The 23,239-nt window shown below is 38.2% G+C and overlaps 1 protein-coding gene across 2 annotated transcripts; it reads right to left on the reverse strand.

The window, feature by feature from the left end:
- Positions 1–11,212: 11,212 nt before the first annotated feature.
- On the reverse strand, positions 11,213–15,316 carry LOC104610725 (uncharacterized). Of its 2 annotated transcripts, none has more exons than XM_010277478.3 (9): positions 13,498–15,316; positions 13,349–13,393; positions 13,151–13,253; positions 12,981–13,055; positions 12,740–12,890; positions 12,592–12,661; positions 12,417–12,482; positions 11,680–11,802; positions 11,213–11,586 (listed from the first exon to the last, which is right to left on the reverse strand). In XM_010277478.3, the coding sequence occupies exons 1-9, from the start codon at positions 14,756–14,758 to the stop codon at positions 11,411–11,413; spliced, it is 2,070 nt and encodes a 689-aa protein (XP_010275780.1). In that variant the 5' UTR covers positions 14,759–15,316; the 3' UTR covers positions 11,213–11,410. The 2 variants fall into 2 exon arrangements, with proteins under 2 accessions (XP_010275780.1, XP_010275779.1); XM_010277477.3 differs by having other exon boundaries at positions 13,349–13,399.
- Between the last annotated feature and the right edge of the window lie 7,923 nt (positions 15,317–23,239).

Raw genomic sequence — 23,239 nt, forward strand, 5'->3', positions numbered from 1 at the left:
TTATTTGTTTGTGGTAGGATATTTCTAACGAGGTTTAGAAATATCTAATACAAGAATTACTTATATTTGCACTCTTCCCAAATTGATCCTTTTGTCTTCATTTTCGTTGTTTTCCTTTCTTGTTTGTTGTTATAATTCAAATGTTCAACCTACTAGGGTGAGCATGTAGTAATTCAAATGGATCGAATCGAATCGGATATAGATAAATTCAAATTTGATTTGTTTATATTTGAAATCAAAGCAGGATTATATCCATTGGATTTGAATCGAATACATATATTGAATAGTGTTAATGAATTAAACTAAAAATGTCCAAAATATCATATATTATTATTAATATGAACTAAAATGACATTAATATTGTACCTCATGAATAGAAAGAATCAAAAATAATATTCATGAAACTTGAACCTATGATAATTAAGTAAAAACACAACATAAAATTTGTATTTCAGACCAACTTTAGGAATAGATGCAACATAAATTTTAAGTATATGCAATATTTAAGTGGAATCGAATCAGATAGGTTGGATAGGGATGGCTTCATGGATCAAATTCAGATAAACATATGTCGTTTGCATCCCTATGTGCCTTCTTTAGGGATCAATCGAACATTCGATTCTATCTGAACTATTCATATTCAAATGATATTCACATTGTTTAGAAATATTCATTGTTGACATCAAAAGTTTCTTACATTTAATTCATAACAATTTTTGCTTTGAACCCATATAATCCTAACCTGACTCAACCCATTTAACCTTAATTATTTTTTGATTGAATTGGGGTAGGATTCCTTGGTTCAACAACCCCGGGTTGAAGATTATGCTCAACTCTGCACTCTGGATTGGGCTAGGGTTTACCTCGGCTTTACCCAATTCGGCCCTATTTGCACACCTAATTTGGAAACTAATATCTATTCAGTAAAGGTCTTTTAGAGGTACCTATGCAAACGAAGACTTCATTTTCTCATTGTTTATATGGAACTTAATAGATGCATGTAGTTTATATCTCCATTATCTGACTAATTGTGCTTATAAAGAGAAATATCATAGACACTAACATTTATAAATCTAGTCACTACTTTGAAAATGTACCAGGGAGAGGGTGTTTATAAAGAGGGAAGGGAAGGAAAGAAACCAAGATTCTCTTGATGCTCGGTGTGTATGTATCACATGTTCCGTCAGAATGCCAAGCTTCAAATGCTTGACATCACAAGGAATACTTATGATAAAGTATTCAACAAATCAGATTTTCCATGATCAGATCCAAGTGTGCTATTAATATTTTCAGCGAGTAATTTTGTTGATATAAAATTTTAATATGTAATTTTTTATAACATTTTTTTTGGGAGAATGATGGTTCAGCCCAGTGTCAGAATTCTTAAGCCAAAAATATAATTGGGGTAGGTGACAGCTCTGAATTGATACAAATTCACATTCACAGGGGGTGTATTTGACATTTTGAATTTTTGTAAGTCTGCAATGGAATTCAGAATTCCACAGTGAACTGCAGCATACTTTTTCGGTTTTTTTTCCTTTTTTTAGCTTATGACACCGTTACTCACAGGTGATATAGATTTAAGGACATCTTTGTTGACTGCAGATTCTTGTTTGATTTGATCCTATTATTTGTAGGGTTGAACATGGGTCTCAAATGTTTAGATTATTTAATCTTATCTGCACCTTATCACCGCTATTCTTTTAATTAAATCAGATCTGAGTAACCCTAATTTGATCCACTCATTGACAATCTTATGCCATTTCTCTAATGCTTTCAGTTATATATTTGTGTTTAACTGGATGTTGCCCATTCTTTGAAATCGGTGAATAAAAAGGAAAATCATTGAAGTGAACATTCATACTTTGCTTTTGAAGACAAAAATGTTATAATGCTTTTTATGTTAGGCAACTTAAAAGCTTAAGCTATTAGATGAAGTTTCTAAATGGGTTTTCATTCTCTAACACGCCTCTTTATGTAAAAGCTCATCAGGTTTGAAGTTTGGACAAGCATAGACTCATACGTATCTTATGCTAAAATTTAATTGATTATAATGGGGGTGATAGGAATGGAATAATAAACTACTTCGTCAAACAGACTCTAATACCATGTCAAAGAACTGTATTAATTAGGTGAGGTCCTGAGTTGGCATCAGTGAATTTCAATACTAAGTTCATTAGAGTCTTTATGGCTAAAATGGCATTTAATTAACCAATGGATTTACATATTATAACTAAAGGAAAGGGACAAACAAAAAGTAATTCATATAGCTGACCCCACATGGTTGGGATAAGGGGCTTAGATGATGATGATGATGATATACATAAGTTAACATTGATTAAGTCTTGGCAATTCTGAAAACCCAAAATTATCCTACATTAGCATTTTACTTTATTTTGGAAAATGAATAGAATTGCAACTTAAAAAATTTTCTAGCTTGTATAATGATGCTGAACACTGGGCAATGATAAGGGGATTAAGGCTGCATTTGGCATTCCTTATTTTAAGGGTTTATCTCTTTTTTACACTTAAAATGCTCTTATGAACAATGAGGTTCTAACTACAAAAAGGAGATAAGCCCTTGAAATGAAGAATGCCAAATGCAGCCTAAGACAAGCTTGTGAGTTAGTGTTTAGGAAGATATAGACTTACATGATCAGTTGCAGGACTATAGTAGAAGTAAAAGTTGTTGGATTTTAATCTCATAAGAGATTAAATTCAATGGGTTTGATTGGTCAATTATATGAGAAATTGCACCTACACACTTGATTGAAAAATCAGTTTTTCTCTTACAAAACCCAATTTTGAACTTGTCCCACATTGGAAAATTATAAGTTTTGTTTTCAGTATTTCAATAGGAGATGATTTACACTCCTTAGAATTAGTAGATGAGAGTATGGGGATTCGATACCACGCACACGCGTGTGCGCGCGTGTGTGCGGCGCAATGAGGCGCTTTAGAGGCGCATTTTGTTGCTCCCACTTTGCTCGCACCCGCGTGGCTCGTGATGGGCGGCTTTGGTTTTGGTGCGTTGTTGACCGTTGATCACCGTTGATGAGATCAACGGTTACGATTCGATCAGGTGTGATCAAGAGGCACAATTCAAAGTTAACAGTCATTAACTGTTAACTACTTTTTAAACAGTCACAATGTTTGAAATTGTGACTGTTCAAGGTGTCTTCTCTAGACCAGCACCTACATTTTCTTCATACCTCTTCACAAATTATTTAAGGAGCATGAATCAGACTCCAAAAATACAATTTCGAAATTCTCTCTCTCTCTCTCTCAGTCTGGTCTGCTACAGTCTCACAGAAGGTTTCTTTGGAGACTCTTCAACTTTGCTGGTTGCAGATTCTCGCCCAAGGCTCTGTTGTATCCTAGGAACGAATTTTCCTGTAACCCAACAGCAAACTCAGTAAAACTGAGTGAAGGCAAATAACGTTTCAAAGACAATGTCTTCAGACGTGCCTCAGAACTTTTCCTCCAAAGTTACAATGACCCCATTTTCTCCAACAAAATTATTGACAAAATCTAAACTTGGTGCATGTACAGCATTAGCATAATCAAACAGCACACTCACTGGTTATGGCAATGTTTTGCTATTGTGCTCTCAAGCACCAAAGTAAAGCTATTGTGCTCAAGTTGTATGTTATTTCCTTTTTGGTTGCTAATAAAATATTTCATATTTTGCCTAAAAAAATCTCTAACTTGTTAAATCAGCTTTGGTTTGAATAGAGTCTTAACTTTTTTAAGGAGAAAATTGCCACTACACAAAGTGGGGCTACTGGGCCCTGCAAAACTGGAAATCAAATTAATGAAGAGAATGCACACGCAAGAAAGAAAGAGAGAGATGGCACATAGAAAACTATGAACGATGAACCAATTTAACAACTACTATGCATATAATGAGAGATGGCAGACATCACTTAACAGTTTAAGCTTTCTTTTTATGTTGAATAGTTCTTTGAGATGCTATCAAATCCTATTTGACCAAGTGGCCGTAATCTCTCATTGCCCTCATTACAATTAATTAAATTTCAGTACAAAATTAGGGTGGGATTTGTGTTTATATATCCACTCTTCAAACCCAATAGGTCCTCGTGTGAGAGGGCATGCTGCTTTATACATTTGGGCAGTACTGGATCGAGATCCAAATCACCTTTCTAAAGATTGGATTTAAATGAAAATATTAATGAAAAATGACTTCCACATGCATTACTAGCTAGATAGATGATGAGTGGAAATGTTTGGAGAGTAAAGATGCTTGGCCTTAAATATATTTGAGCTTGACTTACTAACTACCAAGCAATTAATGAAGAGCATTACCAAATGGAAAAAACAATGATCTAAACTTCACTAGGTAGATCATGTCCTTTTAAACAAATATTTTATCCTTGTTAGAGAACAATAACTTATTTAGAGAGGCCTCTCCTAAAAGCTCAAGATTTTTGGTCGATGGAAAGCTCTTTTTGATATGGTGTTCTACGAGAAAATTTATTCATTTTTTAAGAATTATGAGAAAAAAAAAAACACAATGTAAATGTTTCATTTTACCATCACAATTATCTCTCTCCCGTGCAATCAACAGCTTGATTTGTTTCCTTATATACATTTGATTATCTAATCTCCACCCTTGCTCCCCTGTAGCAGTCCAAGCTTCCGCTACAGTTGTTCAAGTGTCCTGTTTGGCAGAACTTCTGTGGCGATTGATTGAACCAAAGTTTTAGAAAATATCTGGAAATGGAATTGTTCTGACCACCAGTTTTTGGATGAACAGTCTGATCATCCAGTTTGAATGGAGGGTCTATTCTAATAAACAAATAAAAAAATAAAAAATGATCAGAAATTATTGAACGGATTGATAATTCAATCGCCCGGATCAACAGGTTATTGACTTTTTCAAATTTAGAATAAAACGAAATCAATTGTCTGAACAATTCTCGAATCAAACGATTCGACTGTCTGAATCAACGGCGAAAACCTTGGATTGAGCTGCACTGACAGAACCGATTCCAAGAAGTTACCTACTATAGCTTAGCCGAAAAGTCGGGGTAGTGGGCCCCTGGGCCCTGCAAAACTCGAACTCAAATCAGGTTTCAAACAGAAATTTAAGTTAAAATACCCAGTCCCGAGAAAAAGAGAACTATGAATGATGAAACAATTTAGCAATTTCCATGCAGATAATGAAGATGTGTCTAAACTCTGAAGAAAGCTTTTCAACAAATTTGTTTTACACATCACTGTATCTTATTTATACCAGTCTGAAGCTGGTTCTTGACAACAAAACACCCAGGTACAATTAATTATTAATGTGTTTTGTATTCACTTCAATTTTATTTTAGTATTTCTGACTTTTCAGAAAGGACTCGAACTAATTTGAAGGTCAATTCAAGTAAACAGATTTCAGCCACACACTTCATCTGTTGAAGAGTACATTAGACATTACACTTTAGTTATGATGTGACTGTTCATGTCTCTTTCCAGCTCGATTCTTATCAGGAATGAAACACGAGCAGCTAAGTTTGTAATCGTATTACAGTCCATTCTGGTCTGGTTTTGATCCAAGTCTTTGGTATAATAACCGTATTAAAAATATTCACTGTAATTGATGTCCATTCATTTAAGGGTCTGTTGGGTTCACGGTGAATTTGAATTGGAATCATAATAATCGTTCGGAATCCGAATTGAAATGGTTTTAATCGGAATTAGAATCACAATTGATTGGAATGGATGGCCATTCTAGAAGAAATGGGAATAGGATTTTGGTTTTGTCCAACCAAACAATTGAAATTAGAATAAACTATTTCAATTTCGTTTCTGAATCTTTATTCCGGTAAACCAAGCAGATTCTAATTTATATTTATTTCAATAATTGATGTAATCCAGTCGCCATTTACAGCCTTAAACCGGACCTTAATTATATTTACAGTGTGAAAGTGCATTTATACCGCAAACAAACAATAAACGCAATCTTAAAAGAAAAAAAGGGCCCAATGTAGAAAGCAAACATGGTCCAATTGGATTCCATTGGCCTCTATACTTTTCCTGTGTGTAGATGGGGAAAAGGTTTTATTAATAGGTCATCAATATTTTCTTTAGGTCATCCATCAAGTGGGTGTCTCCTAACTTGGTCTAGTGTTCCACATTCATTGGAACTTTTTCCGATATATCTCAATCGTCTCAATTCTTTTTTATTAATTTAAGATCTTTCCTAGAAAAATTCTTAATTAATCAACAGAAACTTATTAAGTGGATATTCCAGGTAGGGCTGCAACTTTTGTAGACCAAACCATTCAAAATGGGGCTTTTGCACCAGTTAGACTTGGATTTTGGGGTTATTGTCTAGTCTCCTCAATTGGGTTCCATTTGGGACCATTTGTGTTTTAGATTTTGAGAGAGGGAAAAATCAGTTAATGGTATTTTGATTCTCATTTATCTAAATACACATATATTCATTTTTTAGATTGATGTTGGGTATATGGAAAATTCATTTTTCACTTGGGGGAAAGTTCTCAACACTTGCATAAGATAAAATTGCTTTATTGTTAAAACAGTCATTGTCTCATTTACCTAAAAAATAAAAGAACATGAACAAATGCACTTGCCCATACAAGCACATTTATCTAGGTATGTGGCTTGCTAAAAAAGAACAGGGCCTTGGATTGAGGCCTCAGATAGCCTAAGCCCAGCAAAACCCAATCAAAGCCTCGCCCTAATTTGGGCCAAAAATCCATTAATACAAGGTGGAGAGAGGAAATGGGAGATTTCTTTTTAACTTCAAACTGATTGCATAAGTTTTCTATATTAACCCATTAATTTCTGCCATATAAGCCCATATCATCCATATAACACATCTTGTATTAGTTATTTTAACAATTAATATTACCTGTTCAAAGTTCTCAACTTCTTATTTTCTAAGCATGAAACTTAGTTGGCCTGTTTTATACATGTAACAAAAAAAATGGTTTTGGCCTTTAGGCTGCGTTTGGAAATGATGCAAATGGAGTGTAAATCTCGATTCAGGGTAAATTTGCATTTTGGTTCACTTTTACCTGTGTTTGGTAATATTATATTTTTGCATTGATAAGTGACAGACCAATGCATATTTACATTGATAATAAGATGTAGAAGTACATCAATAAAAAAGAAGTAAATTTGCATTCAAGTGGGCTTTTGATAAAATAAAAAACATATGATTTATTAGAATTCGTGTTTGCATCCATTACAGCTAAAAGTTTGTTTGGTAAGAAGGTAAATTTGTCAATGTAAAACTAACCCAATTTTACAATTTATATAAATCATTTTACAATCTACATATTTACATTCACACATATTTGCCTCATTTTCAAACGCAGCCTTATGTCCATAAACAGAGAATGAGGAGAGGAATTCATGCAATCCTTTCGAGTTCTTGCTATACATATAAAAAAACTTCATACTTCTATAGTTTAGTTTTATTCCGTTTGTGAAGTCCAAGTGAAAGGTGCAAATGCAAAAGGTAAACAAGACCTTCAGACCCAATCAATCCGCCCAACTCAACCTGGGTTTGGGCTGCTCAACTCGAATTTTGACTTTTGGTTGGACCTAAACTTTGGCCAACCCACCCAGGTACCCATATCTCTAGGGATATTCCATAAATGACCTCCCTAGTATTTTTCCATGTGGAGGGGTGATATAACAATTGCTCAACTAATAGGAAATCCTCTTTTTATTAGCCACAAATTCAATGCCCACCCTTATATACCCCTATCTTATATTGGGCTTTTCCACAATGATAATGATCAAATGTTCTGAAATATGATAATGATGTTTCCATGTGAAATTCAGAAGAAATTGATGATGCATTTGGGGTTGGTGGTTCAGGTTTCGGCCCAAGCTGAATCATATTTAAAAGGGACAAACCCACCTTAACCTCTAAAGCCCAAGGTGACTCAATTCTAGCCCAGTTTGACAGTATTCTCGCCCATATCGATTTGCTTCATTCTTCAGATGTGTACTCCGAGTAATTGAGGACAACTCATCTTCTTAATATTTAACTCAGACCACACTCCTTTATTGCCAGTACAATAATAGTCATGGGGTCAGAAGCCATTTGAATTTAGAATTAAATATAGCTTTAGAATAAGTATGAAAATTGCACGTGTAGTGGCCCATGGGCCATGTTGAAGCATTTAATCCCCACTTTGTAATTTCTTTTCTGCATTTAAGGTCTTTAGAAATTAAGGAATTTGGTGTACAGTCGGAGTCAACTGTAATGGGATTCTCATTCCCACAGGAGAGGTAGGAAGCCATTCCACAAGAATGAGAATTAGATTCCAGTTCCGCCCAACCAATATTCCTGTGAACCAAATGGTCCTCAAACTTATTATACTTTTTCTCGGTAAATTTCTTTCAATTACCTCCTCTATATTTTCAAAAAATTTAATCAACCTCATAGATTTCAAATTTTTTTACCTTCTCCTCTTACACTTGTTTGTATCACTCACTTTCCTTCCTTCTAGATCCATCAATTAGACTACCTTGTCACATAACTCAAAATAATTCTAAGACCCCAAAACACCGCTAGTTAAACATGTTTACTTTCAATTTGATATGACTAAATTATCCTTGACTAACAAGGATCCATTCTCTTAGGGTTTGTTTGATTTGTAGTCTGAATCGGAATCAAAATCTCTTAGAATTAGAATCGGAATGATTTATTCATATAGTCTATTTGGTTCAGACAGGAATTAGAATCAGAATAAATTAGAATGAGATTTCGTTTCCTAGGAAGGGAGAGAGAATGGGGGAATGCCATTCAAGCAGGAATAGGAATGGAATTCTAATTCCACTCAACTAAACATTTGGAAGACCCCTATTCTCATAAACCAAACGGGCCCTTAGTTTTTTCCAATTAATTATTTAGAGACAGTTAACAGAGATTTCTAAGAAGATATTACGAAAAGTAATATTATTATTAGCGCCTGTAGCTTTGTGGATAGAGCGTCTTTTTCCTAGATAGGTTCGACCCCTACCTGTCGCGTTTAAATTTTTTAACGATTTCAAAATCGACCTATTATTTTCTACAATCAATTTAATTAAGTAATGTCACTTCTCCAGCCCACACAGAAACTTATCCGGTTATTCATTGTCCTTAAGCTGTATTTGGTTTGATACAAGGTTTTCTTTTCCATCCAAACAAATGAGATTTTTGTATCCTGTCTTCATATCAGGGTTAGGGTTAGTTAGGGTGGTGAAGGGTGAGGAGGGAGAGGGGGGTTTGGGAGATAGGTTAAAAAAGAATAACTCAAATGCTGAGAAAAGGGATAGAAACAGTAGAAATCTATATTGGAAATGGTTATTCAATTAACTAATAAATAAAGAGATTGTCAAATTTTACAGTTAATTGTGATGGAAACGGTGTCAGCTCAGCATTATAAACAAGTTTAGCAAAAAATGTCAAAAAAAAGTTATTTGGTTGAGCCGTTTATTAGATAAATGGCTCTCATGATAGAGTCGTTTATCAAACAATAAAAAACGCCAAATCTGACATTTCTAACTTTGAAGACCATTTCTGAAAAAAAAAATAAATAAATAAAAAAAATTGAAGACCATTTTTTTACTGTTTGGCTTATATGGCGCTGAGGTGTAAAAAAAATTATACCAAACGTTTATTTTATAAATGTCATCAATGTTTTAAAAATCGACCCGGAGGTGAACTGTTTTTGCTTATGGGTCACAGGTCATTGGTTCAACTGGCCGGGTTGAATGGTTCAGACCATACCACATCAGCAATATATATATATACATATCTGTGTATGTGCGTGTGTGTATTTTTTAATTCAGTTTTTTTATTTTTTTATTTATAAAAAATATTAAAAATTGTAATTTAAGGCAAAAAAATAGGTTTCTTTTTCATGAAAATAGTTGGACAAGGCACCTACAGCCTTTGGGATGCATAGATCTCGAAAAGTTACCAAAAAAAAAATCACCCCAATCGGACGTCAGAGTGCAAAGTTATGACTTCCGAAAGTTTGCAAGTATTTAGTGTATACAACCTTGCAACCTGGTCACCAGGTTGAATGAGCCAACAGTCGAACTGTTCTTGGCCAAATCAACGGTTTTTTACCGTCTGATGGGTCTTGACTGAACTGAACCCGAAATTTTGACTGGGTGACGATTCGAACAGTTCAACCAGGCAGGTTGAAACATTGAATGCCATCATTACCAAACAACCTCTATCTCTAAAGTAAATTCAAGGCAATGCTGGATATATAAATTAAACCATATTTGAGGGCATTACTCAGTTCTAAAATGAATCTATCTATGGTCTATTTGGTTCACAGGAATAGGGGTCTGGAATCAGAATCGAGATAGCTCATTCCAATTCTAATCATTTGGTAGAACAGAAATGGAATCTAATTTTCATTTTTGGTAAAATGGCATTACCCCATTTGAGAAAATGATCATTCCCTCCCCCTCTTTTGGGAATGAGAATCCCATTCCAATCGGTTCCAATTCTTATTTGAACCAAACGGGCCCCTATAGATTAAGAAAACATATTAGAAGGGTGCATCATGGGTAGGGTTGGGTTGAACTTGAAGGTTTGTTAAGGGGCTGGCATACATTTTCAAGAGGCCCACAATTAGGACAAGGTTGTTACCCAATACTTTACTTGGCCCACTTTGATATAGGTCCGGCCCAATTAACTTTTTTTAATGGCTTTGTTAATGGCTCTCAGGACAGTCCACAGTTAACCTTTTAACTGCCCTAGTCGAAAGTGGACTAGCCTGAGACCTGCAGGTAACCGACATACAATACTTGTATACATAAACACAAGTGGGTCTGAAGCTACCTTTACAATTTTAACTAGTTAGTGTAACTCCACACCCGGAATGGTAGATAGAATGGGCTTGGATTGCGTTGGCCTCAGATCAGCCCAGCCCAGTCCACCTTGATGCCATAGAAAATTAAAGTGAAACCACTTCGTTTCATGTGGCATCCATGATGAAATACTGAGTTCAGTTGACGGTCTTTCTGTTGAGTAATGAAACACCTGAGCCCAAATATGCATTCTTTGATTCTTTCTCATCAAATGGCGAAGATCATCTTATTAGCTTTGATGTTTGACTTTGACCCCTTGACTGGTAGCTTACTATCCAAACCAATGCATGAGTACATCACACTTAGAAACAGTGGGCCCATCCATTGTGGTCCTCAGTACTCTCACCACTGAAAGAACAAGCTGGCATTTTGTATTATGAAGGTGGAGTGGGGACACAGTCGTTATATTATGTACAAAAAAGGACAAAAAAATAAAAAAAAAAAAGAAAGAAAATGAAAGATCAAGGGTCACAAAATTACATCACATGCATAGATGATAGAGAACGTGCGCGGTGCGCTACATGTTCTCGTCCTCTTCTTTCTCCGCTTAGGATGCCTTCTTCTCTTTTACTATTTCCACTATGGTGGGCCCACCCCCTTGTTTTTGTCCCCACTTTTCTTCTTGCATCGAAATAGATCCTTCTCCTCCCGTCTCCTCCTCTCCCCAATCTTCCATTATCACAGACTGCTGATAGTATTTAAAGGCTACCACCAACATGAATACTGTACAAAGATACTCCGTTAATCATGTAATCAATTCTTCAATTTACCAAAACTACCCCTACACTTACTTTGATATGACGAGTATATCCTTACCTGCCCAAACGCGTGCTACTATTGATGATAAATTCCACACGAGGGTAAAAATGCCAAACGCTACGGCCTTCTTGTGCGCGCATGAATTCCAGGCATCCCGAAAGCGCCTAATCCAAAACTTGCCTACACGTAGGACCCACTTGAAGCATTAGGGGGGTTAATCATCTTGGCATATCATGATCGGACGGTTGTGATAACACGCACAAAAGAATTGCTTTGACCTAGGGAGATCTCAATATACGGTCCTTCGGAAATCGGAATGGAATGCCCTTGGACTCGCATTACAATTACATGCACCAGTGGACAGCTATCACAATCAAAGAGAAGAGGTTCCAGGAAAAATACCATTGATGGGTCCCACCACAACAATCCACAACTGATTAATAATAACCATCTGATCTGACCTCTTGTGTCTGATAAATAGATCACTAGATCTCAGGTGGACCTAATTCCAAGGCCCAAGATGGTGGGCCAAAAAAAAACAATAGGTCCGACCACCATTGATATATAGGTTAACGTCATCCAACAGAGCACAATGTCATGACAGTGCCCAACTTTAGTGGACGATCCACATCAAACGGCAATTCAGTCACCAACTGAACCACCAAATGGTCCAAATCATCTTAGATGTGTGACCAGTGATTCTCTAACGTATTATAGTTAGTCCAGTTGAATTGCATACTATAATTTCTCAGAAAGGAAAAAAAAAAAGAAAATAAAGTTAATTAATCTTTTACCGTATCCCGTTAATTGGGTGGAATAAGAAGAACAGATTTTTGGAAGCGTAAAAACTCCAAAAAAACCTGCACAGAGTGCACGGCCAAATGTCAGCCAGAATCCCTACAAAAATATGAACCCTTACGTCTTTCTTTCTTTTTTTTAATTAATAAACAAAAATCAACTAAACCTTACCCAATTTGGCCATCTTCCAGACGGTAATGGAGCTTCCACACCGGGCTAAAACAAACAGCAAAATTGCCAACTGCCATTCTCACAATTCCTGTTTCTTAGTAATTTAATGGAGAGAGAGAGAGAGAGAGAGAGAGAGAGAGAGAATTACCTTCATGGTGGTAGAAGGGTCTCCAGAGAACAAGCCTCTGAGCTTTAACAGAAACTCGTTTAAGTAAGGAAGAATTAATTTTATTAACCAAATTGCCTCTTCTTCCCCCACTACATGTGTCTGGTTTGAATCATCTATATCTATAGCTCCCCTGTCAGTTTTGAAAAAGGAAATAAGTGAGAATTAAGAAACATATCTAACTTCTTTATTTAAGTAAATTTAGTGGGTTTGGGAGATTTACCTGCAGAGAATTGATTTGTAGACAAAAATTAAAGCAAGATAGATGAGACCCAGATAAGACGTTGTAGAAATTAAGCTGTTGAAAGTGAAAAAAAAAAGAAAATTCAGTTATGATGGGGATTAATGAGGGAGAAATGTCACTTCTCATTTTATTAGACTGGCACCCATTACCTGAAATTAAGGTCTTTAGTGAAGGAGGATGAAAGCAGGAAAAATGTCCCGATTCCAAACACAAATGCTGATCTCGATACGTCTCTCCACATGACTAAATCGACTGAATTTTTCAAAAAAAAAAAAAAAAAAAAAATTCAAGTAGAGAAGTGAAAAAATAAAGAGAATTTTACTAAACGAATCAGAAGAGAGACTCACCAATACTTTGTAATTTTCCATGGGTTTCTGGTTTACCATTTACTTCTGAAACTTCAAAGGCCAACAAGTTTCAAGAAGTGAGATACAAAACAGAAAAAAGAAGCACATAAGACCAGGAACTAATATAACTGTAACCGGAAATGACTTACTTGGAGGTGATTTTCTAAGATCTTGATCAATTACAGGACGAGCAAAAACAGAGCGTCGCTGCTTATTCACATTTGGAGAGATGGGTGCCGATTTATCATGGCCCTGTTGAAGCTTGCTTTCTTCATCCATGGCTCTTTTCAGTTTTGCAAATTTATGAGCAATTAGAGAGTGGTCTGCAACAGGTGATGGGTTTTTATTCAGAACTGGAGAGATGGGTTTCGGAGTTTCATTGACCTGTGCAATTTTCTTCTCTTCATTCACAACCTTTTGGGGTTTTACAGGACTTCGGGAAATCACAGGTTGACCTGGAGCAGGGGGTGGCTGTTTATTCACAATTGGAGAGAGGGGCTTTGGTGTTTCATCAGTCAGTTGAATCTTCTCCTCTTCATCCACAACCTTCTGAGGTCTTACGGGAATATCAACAATTACAGGTTGAGGTTGGTCTGCTACTGGGGTGGGCTGTTCATTGATGTTAGAAGAGGTGGAAATTGAGGTTTCATGAACCTCATCAACCCTCTTCTCTTCATTAACAGCACTTTGGGGTTTCTGTTCTTCCATCCTAATTTCCTTAACATCAACGCTCTTCTTCTCAATCCCAATCTCTGCAACATCTTCCTCATCGTCCCAATCACTTTCTTCATCACCATCAACCCCATCACCGTTCAAACCTAGTTTTTCAGGAGATCCGATCTCACCCACATTGCTAAAACTGGTTGAAATTGTCTTCTCCTTGCAAACACCGAACTCCTTGCAATTCTCTTCAGGAACCTTAGGGGACTCAGATCTAATCTTCTTCATCTGAATTGGACTTCTTTCAATCCCATCAGCCAGCATTCCAAGCTCCTTACAAGACTCGTCAGAAGATCGAATCGACTCGGATCTCGTCTTCCTTAACTGAATTGGGCTCTTCTCTACCTGAATTGTGCTCTTCTCAATTCCATCAAGAGACACGCTAAGCTCAGCCGGAAATCTGTTCGACTGAGATCTCACCTTCCTCATTTGCAATGGGCTTCTCTCAATTTCCCCTGCAGATTCAGATTTCCACTTCTTCCTCTTCCCATCCACCCCAACACTCAGGGTACGATTCAACTTCTTGTAAACCTGAAGTCTACGCCCACCACCCTCTTCAGTATTCTCTTCCCCATTGAAGACCTTGATCCCACCTTTAAACTCATCGCTCCTCATTCTGCTCTCCCAAACAGAACCCGCGACAACTTTCCTAGCTCCCGTTCTTTTTCTAGCAGTCTGAATCTTCTCCATTATATCTCCACACTCTCACTCTCACTCTCAATCGAGCACACTCACTCAGACAGCAATCAGAAATGATAACCCTTTACGCAGAAGCAAGAGCGGTTGGTGAAAAAAGACATTGAGAGAGAGAGAGAGAGAGAGAGAGAGTGGGGGAGAGGATTATGTCACAAGACTCGAGCTACTTTTCCTTCTAAAGATGGAGCAAGAGGAGAATTTTGGTGGGGCAGGATGATTCGTTTTAATGAGAACTTTGGTTATTCTCGTCGGCTTTGCATCAAAGGATCTCTGAGAACTCTGTTTCCGAGGCACCCGAAAGTCCTGAGGCTCTCACATGCAGGGATGAGGACGATGAATGTAGCAGATAGGAGGCAGAGGGAAGGCGGAAGAGAGCTTCCGGAATGTGGGTTTTTTCTCCTCTAAACTATATTTGTCCGGAGCTAAACTGCTAAAGCCAGAGGCCAGAGAAAAGTTCGCAATTTGTCCTAGTTGTTGTGCCAGGGGAGCCGTGGGCCTCTGAATTTTCCCAGGCGTCCATAAAAAATAAATAAAAAAAAGTGAAAATTATTGCCGTTTATTTTAAACGGGGAGATTATCGCTTTTCTGATTAACTTATACAGCACTGGTCAATTAGTTGGATACTGGCTTGTTAAAAGACAACTTTACTCTTCTAAAATTTACCTATTTAATTAATTATGTTTATCAAATATTTACTTATTAATCTGATAATTGGGTTTGACTATGATTGAAAAAATTTGATATCCAAACAGCAATTGAACAATAAATTAGAATCATAAACGTGGTAGTGAATAAGGTGTTATTTATCAAAATTCATGGGTGGTTTTTGATTGGTCAAAACTCTTTTCATACCATATCTTTCCTGTATCATATATTTTCCCTTTCTAAAAACAGAATTAGAAAACATAAAATCAAATCAAAATTGAATTATTCAAAAAAAAAATGAAATTGAAACTGCCTCCCACACCATAACTAGTCTGGATCTCCTGCTCACGTTTATCGCAACCACACATAGAGAACGTCTCATCCTCTGCATAGTATTATGCAGGGGGAGATATTCTCAATTCACGGGAGGTGGTGTATTGTGGGTAGGCATGAACAGGGTTCTCGTGGGCAAAAAATCCGCCTCCCACTATAACCTCTAAAACCCCTACAAACCTTCTGTGTGGGAATGAGATTCAATCCTAGTCTCTACTGCAACTAATTTAAGAGCTTCTTTGAGGACAGCTAAACTGGTTTAACACACTTGGATGGGGGAAAATCTTTTCTCACATTCTTACCCACAAGACACTATGCGGCGTGTACATTCCCCATTTCCAATGTACAATATGTATTATCCTGTGAATAGGGACGTAGGAAGAATTTGTGGAAAGGAGATTTGAATTCCTGATAATGTTATAGAGAAAATGTTAACTAGATTTTCCATTCAAGATGCTACCTGCACTCTAGACCTACCCACCAGTGGCTCAGTTGCTATGTAAATGGGTTTGTCTCGAGTCCCAGTGCCACGATTGCTTTCACCGATTTTTGGAGAAGAGTATTTGAGATAGTTAGAAAAATTAAGAAATTATTATACCACACCCAAGAAAAATGAAGTACAGCCCTTAAACCAATAAAATTTCTGCCGTTTTAATTAAGTTTTTCATTCACCACTGTGATTCAATCTAATCTACCAAATAGTAATGATTTTGCATCCAATTTTTTATTTACAACAGGGATAGCCCATCGCCCAACCCAGGTGCAGGTGAGACTTGATCCCAAGTCTTCGATACGATCAACAGAAAACTTTACCAACCAGCTAATTGGCATTTGGCATAATGATTTTGTATCCATGTTTTATTGTCTGTCACAAAAAAATGCAGCTACCATGATCACATCCGATGTAGCATGGTGCAACTCTAAATAGTAAACGGACAAACTACTATTTGTGATGATTGTGTATGTTTGCTTCTACATTTGCTTAATAATCACAAATTGACAATCAAGTGATGCCGATTATGTATTTTCTTAAAAAGTTTGGTTTCTATTAGAATTCCCAACAAAAGTTAAAAATGATATTTTAGGTAAAATCTATTTTAATGGTGGGTCTGGATGCTTCTTACATGAGGGACATGGTGATTGAAGGGATCGCATTCTCATCTTGGCCTGGTTTATCCACCATTTTCTTTCACCTTCTGGATAATCATAATATGGTGTAAGAATTTTCCAAAATAAATTTTATACAACCAAAAGGTGTTCACATAGGCAAAATTTGCACCCATTTTAGATGTGCATTTACATCAATCACTAGATTATGCAAAATTATTTTTGTTTATCTGATATGCCCTGATTAGCAGAGAAAGTTTATGTCCCAAAAACTGCTGCAAAATGTTTACCATCTTCTTCCTTCATTTTCTCTCATATAAAGTTGTGATGACCACTTTATTTTACTGTCACTTGTAATTTTGGCTCCTACTTTATAGGCATCTCGACCTCACTTTTGCTACATCCCTACCCACAAGACTACTGTCATCTATTGCGAACATCTATTCATGAATAATAAGGGAGATAATTCACAATACACACAATACACACATGTTATGTCCTATGGGTAAGGATGTTGGAAGAGTTTGTGGGTAGGAAGTGTGAACTGGAGTTTCACTGCCTAGTTTATTCCTAAGGCTTAAGCTTAGTTTGAAAAGAGCAAGTGTGTACAGTACAATGTACAAATACATGTACAAAAATATAGAATACAAGGTTTTGTATTCTATATATTTGTATTTGTATTCCTTCTACACTGATTTTATTGTACTGATTTATAATCTTTCTAAAACTGAGCCTAATGAATACCCGTCTTTACCTTTCTATTTTCCCAAGCACAACACAAGACCTAAAAAAATGTACCACCTAAAAAGTGTAAACCAAAATTTGGAATCTGCCTATTTATACACCCATACATTTGCACTAATGTAAATGAAATCTGCATTGCAAACAAATGAAAATTTAGTTTGGTATTGTTGGATTTTAATCTCATTAGAGATTAAATCCAATGGGGTTTGATCGGTCAATTACATGAAAAAATACACCTGCACACATGTTTTGAAAAATAACTTTTTCCTTACTAAAACCAATTTTAACTTATCCCATATTAAAAAGTTATAAGAATTGTTTTGGGTTTTTTAATAGAAGCCGATTAACACTCATTAGATAAAAAGAGGAGAATATGGAGGCTTGCTACCATGTAATGCACATGCACGCGTGTGTTTGACACAATGAGGCACAATTTGCTCGCATTGACCGTTGATATGATCAACGGCCATGATTTGATCATGTGTGATCAGGAAACATGATCAACGGCCATCACAATGTGTTTAGGTGCTTTTCTCTGAACCAACACCTTCCTCTACTCCACAATTCTTCAAAAACTATTTAAGGAGCATGAATCAAGAATTCACACACACAATTTCGAAAATCATTTTGTCTCTCTTTCAATCTGGTTTACTACTGTCTCATAGAAGGTTTCTTCGAAGACTCTTCAACTTTGCTGGTTGTAGATTCTCGTCCAATGCTCTATTGTATCTTGAGAACGGATTTGCCTATAACCCAACAACAAACTCAATGAAATTGAGTAGGGGCAAATAACATTTTAAAAATAATATCTTCAAACATACCTCAAAGCTTCTTCTCCAAGTTTCAGGTACAACCTGACTCAATTAGTCTAGTATACAAAAGATTAGATTTGGACTAGGTTTACTCAGCTAGAACAATGAATTAGGGTGTTTTCTGGCATTGCAATGTGGGTTTGGACTCCATAAGGGTGAGGTACCATCCCAACACATGCAGTTAGTGGTGGTTAGTGGGAGTAAGGACAAAAAGAATGCACATAGGGCCCACCTTGTTTACACAATGTAGAGAGACTGCTTTCTCATGGATTTGTGACTGCCCTTCAATGGGAGTGGGCCGGGCTGCAAATGGACTGGATCAAATCAGTAAACATCCAAATGGACTGAGGTGGTTGCATGAATCCTATTTCGTCATTCTATTTTGTTTAATATTATATCCATTATTAAATTATTAATTCTTAAATCATTTCTTTCATCATATTATTGACATCTACTTCTGCATAATGAGGTTAGTTCATCAAGAGAAACCCTAAAACCCCCAACCTTGATGAAGGCACAATATATGCCAACTAGTAGTCTAATAAAAAAAGCCATTACGCAGTGCTGGTCCCAACTATCTAGACATGGTCCAAACCTTTGGCATTATTTTTTGCAAACCTTGGTGGTTTTAATATTTCACATAATTATAATATTGCTTATAAAACCCTTAGTTTGGTGCAGGCTTGTAGCCAAATGAAATAATTTTGATTTTGCTCTGCTTAGGTGCTTATAACAACCGAGCGGCTGGATCTATCATTTAAATGGAGTTGTAATCGCAATTATATATGTTAAGAAAAACAAAAGCAACCACGTGATAAGGGTTTTGATAGAAAGACTGAGGATTATTCGTTTCGTCAGGATTACACAAGTACAGACTTTGTGTTAGGATATATGACTACTAACCAATTATTTCTTCTGATCTGAGTTCAAAGTGATAAGGTGTAGCCTGGACACACCAACTCTTTCAATTGGACATCGAGATGAAGAGTTGGGGAATATAGGCTGGCTGTTCCCAACATGGCCATATTGTATAGTTTTTCCTTGTCTAGTAGCACCTATCATGTGGCACCATATTGAACTTAAGCAGATGCTCTGCCTATAGGATGATACGCTGGCACACAGATGCTGGATGAAGCAAAGCCAACCATATGGGGTTATGGGGAGTTAGCTCTACAAGAATGCTGCTCCACCACCCGTTTGGGAGGGCTTTCATACAGCAGCTTCGTCCCGATGATAAGTGTGGTAGATGTTTCCAATGCATGCTGAGATCGAAGTATATGTGGGGCGCACTGTATGGGGCACCGATGTGAATTCCAGACAGCCGAAAATAACTTTCTTAAAATTAAAAACATGGTTTTTCATGAATGCTTGTTTTATTGACTTCTTGGAAGCTTCCGCCCTCCTGAATATGTCCTTACATCCATATTCATGAGAGTTTGACAAAGAAAATTTATTTTCCGACTGTCATACTGATACAACCCTCCCGTCTTGACTTGGATGGGCAATGCAGGACAAGCTCAAATGAAAACTTTTGCCCTCAGTAAGATGTTGAAGCCCTGATTCCATTTTCCATGCATGATCCGTAGCGATGTTTTAAAAACCGGTTCCCAGTTTGCCTAGTTTAATTGACAGCCATGAGCCAACCCAAGTTTTAATGACCCCAAAAGAGGTATTGATGAGGGCAGATTTGGCCCTCCAGTGAAATTGTGACACGTGGCACCTCGTAACAACTAGGCAAACACCCAGGCAAACAACTTACCAAGTTGGTGCCCACCTGGGCACCGGTTTGGCTAGCCTGGCGCGACCTGCACACGGCCTAGCGCGGCCTACGCGACCTGGCGTGGCCTGCACGACCTGGCACGGCCTGCGCGCGGCCTGCGCGACCTGGCCGGATCAGCTTGGCACATGATCCGACCTGGCTGACCTGGCAACCTATAAGACGCCCACCGAGAACCATTAACGGCATACCCCGTGAGCTCGGTAGCTCACCAAGGAGCTCGCCAAGGAGCTCGGTAGCTCACCAAAGAGCTCGCCAAGGAGCTAGGTAGCTCTCCAAGGAGCTCGCCACCAAGGAGCCAGGCAGCTCGGCATAGCTCCCCCGGGCTTCTCGCCACTTGTAGGGTAGCTCGGTATAGAAGAGTAGTTTGGTGTATCGCAGGAAGATCTCTTGCCTGACAACCTGGCCCAGACACCGACCCGCCGACTAACACAGGCGCCGACCTGCCAACCTGGCCCGGACACAGGCGCCGACCTGGCAACTTGGCCCGGACACCGACCCGCCGATTGACACAAGCGCCGACCTGACAACCTGGCCCAGACACCGATCCGCCGACTGACACAGGCGCCGACCTGACAACCTGGCCCAGGCGTCGACCTGGCTGCCTGACACAAGCGCCAGCCTGACAACCTCGAGGAGTTCATCACCGCACCCCGGTTCTGACGGGATATGACGAGTCTTACCGTTTGAAGGCTTTTCACCCACCTAACCCGCGAGGACACCACTATATAAGGACTCCGACCTCCAAAGCCAAGGGAGAGGGAAAAAATGATGGTAACCCCTGCTCTCTAGCTCTCTCATTTTTCTCCAAGCTCTCTGTAATCAGAATGCTAACTTAGGCATCGGAGAGTCCCCATCGGGAAAATACCCCCGGGTCCTCTGATTCAGTTCTCGCAGGTCCCTCAGCTCCCGCCGCCTACAAAGGAGAGGAAATCACCTCACGCAGAGGGTGTCGGGTTGCGCTGCACCAGGGAGCTCCACCATCCTCTGAGTTGCAGGCCACCTAGGAGCAGGTCAAATGACGAGTCCACCAGGGAGTTCGCCACTAGGGAGCTCGCCACCAGGCAGTTCGCCACCAAGTAGCTCTCCACTAGGCAGTTCGCCACCAGGGAGCTCACCACCAAGCAGTTCGCCACCAGGGAGCTCGCCACCGGGCAGTTCTCCACCAGAGAGTTCGCCACCAAGCAGTTTGTCACCAAGTAGCTCTCCACCAGCGAACTCGCCACCAGGCAGTTCTCCACCAGGGAGTTCACCACCAAGTAGCTCATCACCAAGGCACATCACCACCGGGACAAATAACGAGGTACTTAACCAAAAAAAATTTATACATCACAAAAAATGGTACGTGACTAGAAACAGTTCATTAGGTATAATTCTGGCCGGTCCGATCCAGCTTCAGACACTATTCCTTAGCATTAGTATGTCCTCCCTTTGTATAGAAAGTGGGAGTGTAGATCTGACAGTATTGTTGAATGGAATACATTATTTAGTGAGACAAACAGTCTCATCCTATAATGAAGGCATCATAACCTGGGTCCTGGGTCAGGTTCAGGTTCAGGTTCAGGGAAGCCTCAGTGCTCGATTTGTTCAGCTCATATTAAGACTTAAGATAGAGAGCGTTAATTTTAGTACACTGAGTATGGAAGTGGAAGTACTGGAGCTGCAGCTGCAAGCAAATCACAAATAAAGGGTCGTAAGGGACTTCTTTGTCCGTTATTAGAGAGTGGCCTTGGGATGCGCAAAAGGAGTATAGGGGACTACTATTGCCTCTTTTCGTAGTTTTGACCAATTAAAAGGAAAGTGAAATGGAATCTTTTTATTTTAGGGTTTTTTACTTTAGGAAAACAAAAACTCAACTCGTTTTAGGTTTTACCACATCTGCGTTTTTGTGGAAGTGTTCAATAAATGACATTTTCTGACACCCGTTTTCCCTAAATTAGCAACAAAACGGTTTCCTCCAAACATGTGTAGGGAAACCAATTATATATATAATATACAATTGACATTTTCAGCGGTTTTGAAAGTTATATGGGGTTTTTTAATCACCTGAAGGTTGTGTTTTGTTTGACAGAAAATAAGAGCTGATTTGGATGTTGCAATTGTTTAATTTTTGTTGAAAATTATGATCTTGACTTAACTTCGGGTTTGGTTAGGATTGGGGCCTTGGCCAACTAGAACCTGACTTGGCTTTATAGTTGTATGTTTAAATATTATATAAATATTTATTTATGCATATATGTTTTTTAAATATAATAATGCTAAAATTGAAAAGAAAGAAAATTTGACAAAATTAAAAAAATTAGACCAATCCGAACCCAACTTAATCCAAAAACTTTGGGCTGAATTAAGATTAGAGTTCAGGATTCTACTGTCTACAGCCAGATTGGATTAGGATTGACTTCAACCTAACCTAACCCGGCCCGAGCCATGGGTAATTAGCTCTTAGACGAGTTGGAGTACCGCAATTTGTTTGATGCTGGGAAAAATCATCAATCCCTTAAAAGCTCACTAAGGCTTACTGCTTACTTGCCAAGTTGCTTGGCTTTAGACAAAACATCAGTAAGGAATCTTGCTTTTACACGATTTGATAATTGATACATGAAGTTTCACTTAAATAAAGCAAGGTTCACATGTTCCCACCTTTGCCTCTTTCCACGTGGCAAGTTCAACCCAGTAATCCTCACTAGTCACTACCCTGTCGACCGACAATCACAGGAAAAACGGTACGCCTCCGGCCTCTCCAGTCAAAAAAAGATCCCTTGCTATCGACGGCTGGATCTGCTCGGCATGTCTCTATGTCGCAAACGGCAAACCCAAACAAGACTGCCTTTCCCAAAAGAAAAAAAGGAGGAAGATACAAGATAGAATGTATTTTTTCACCTGGCCTCACCATCTCAGCCAAAGCCCACTTTGGTCAGTTGGGTCCCACCTCCAAAACCTGTTAATCTCGACTGCCAATGGATGGGCCATCCTTGACAGATAACCCACTCCTATAATCGGACGGTTGTAGATTATTGTTACAGGAATGTTTTTTCTGGTAAATGCCACATTGGTTTC

This window comes from Nelumbo nucifera, chromosome 8 (genome assembly GCF_055504915.1).
Source record: "Nelumbo nucifera cultivar China Antique chromosome 8, China Antique-T2T, whole genome shotgun sequence".
Taxonomy (NCBI): domain Eukaryota; kingdom Viridiplantae; phylum Streptophyta; class Magnoliopsida; order Proteales; family Nelumbonaceae; genus Nelumbo; species Nelumbo nucifera.

Bases quoted from the DNA above. Each gene is read 5' to 3' on its own strand.
- LOC104610725 (XM_010277477.3), bottom strand. From the start codon at position 14,758: ATGGAGAAGATTCAGACTGCTAGAAAAAGAACGGGAGCTAGGAAAGTT. The intron at 12,891-12,980 runs GTAAATCTCCCA...CAAAACTGACAG, and splicing joins TACAAATCAATTCTCTGCAG to GGGAGCTATAGATATAGATG. The intron at 11,587-11,679 runs GTAAGGATATAC...ATCTTTGTACAG, and splicing joins AGTAGCACGCGTTTGGGCAG to TATTCATGTTGGTGGTAGCC.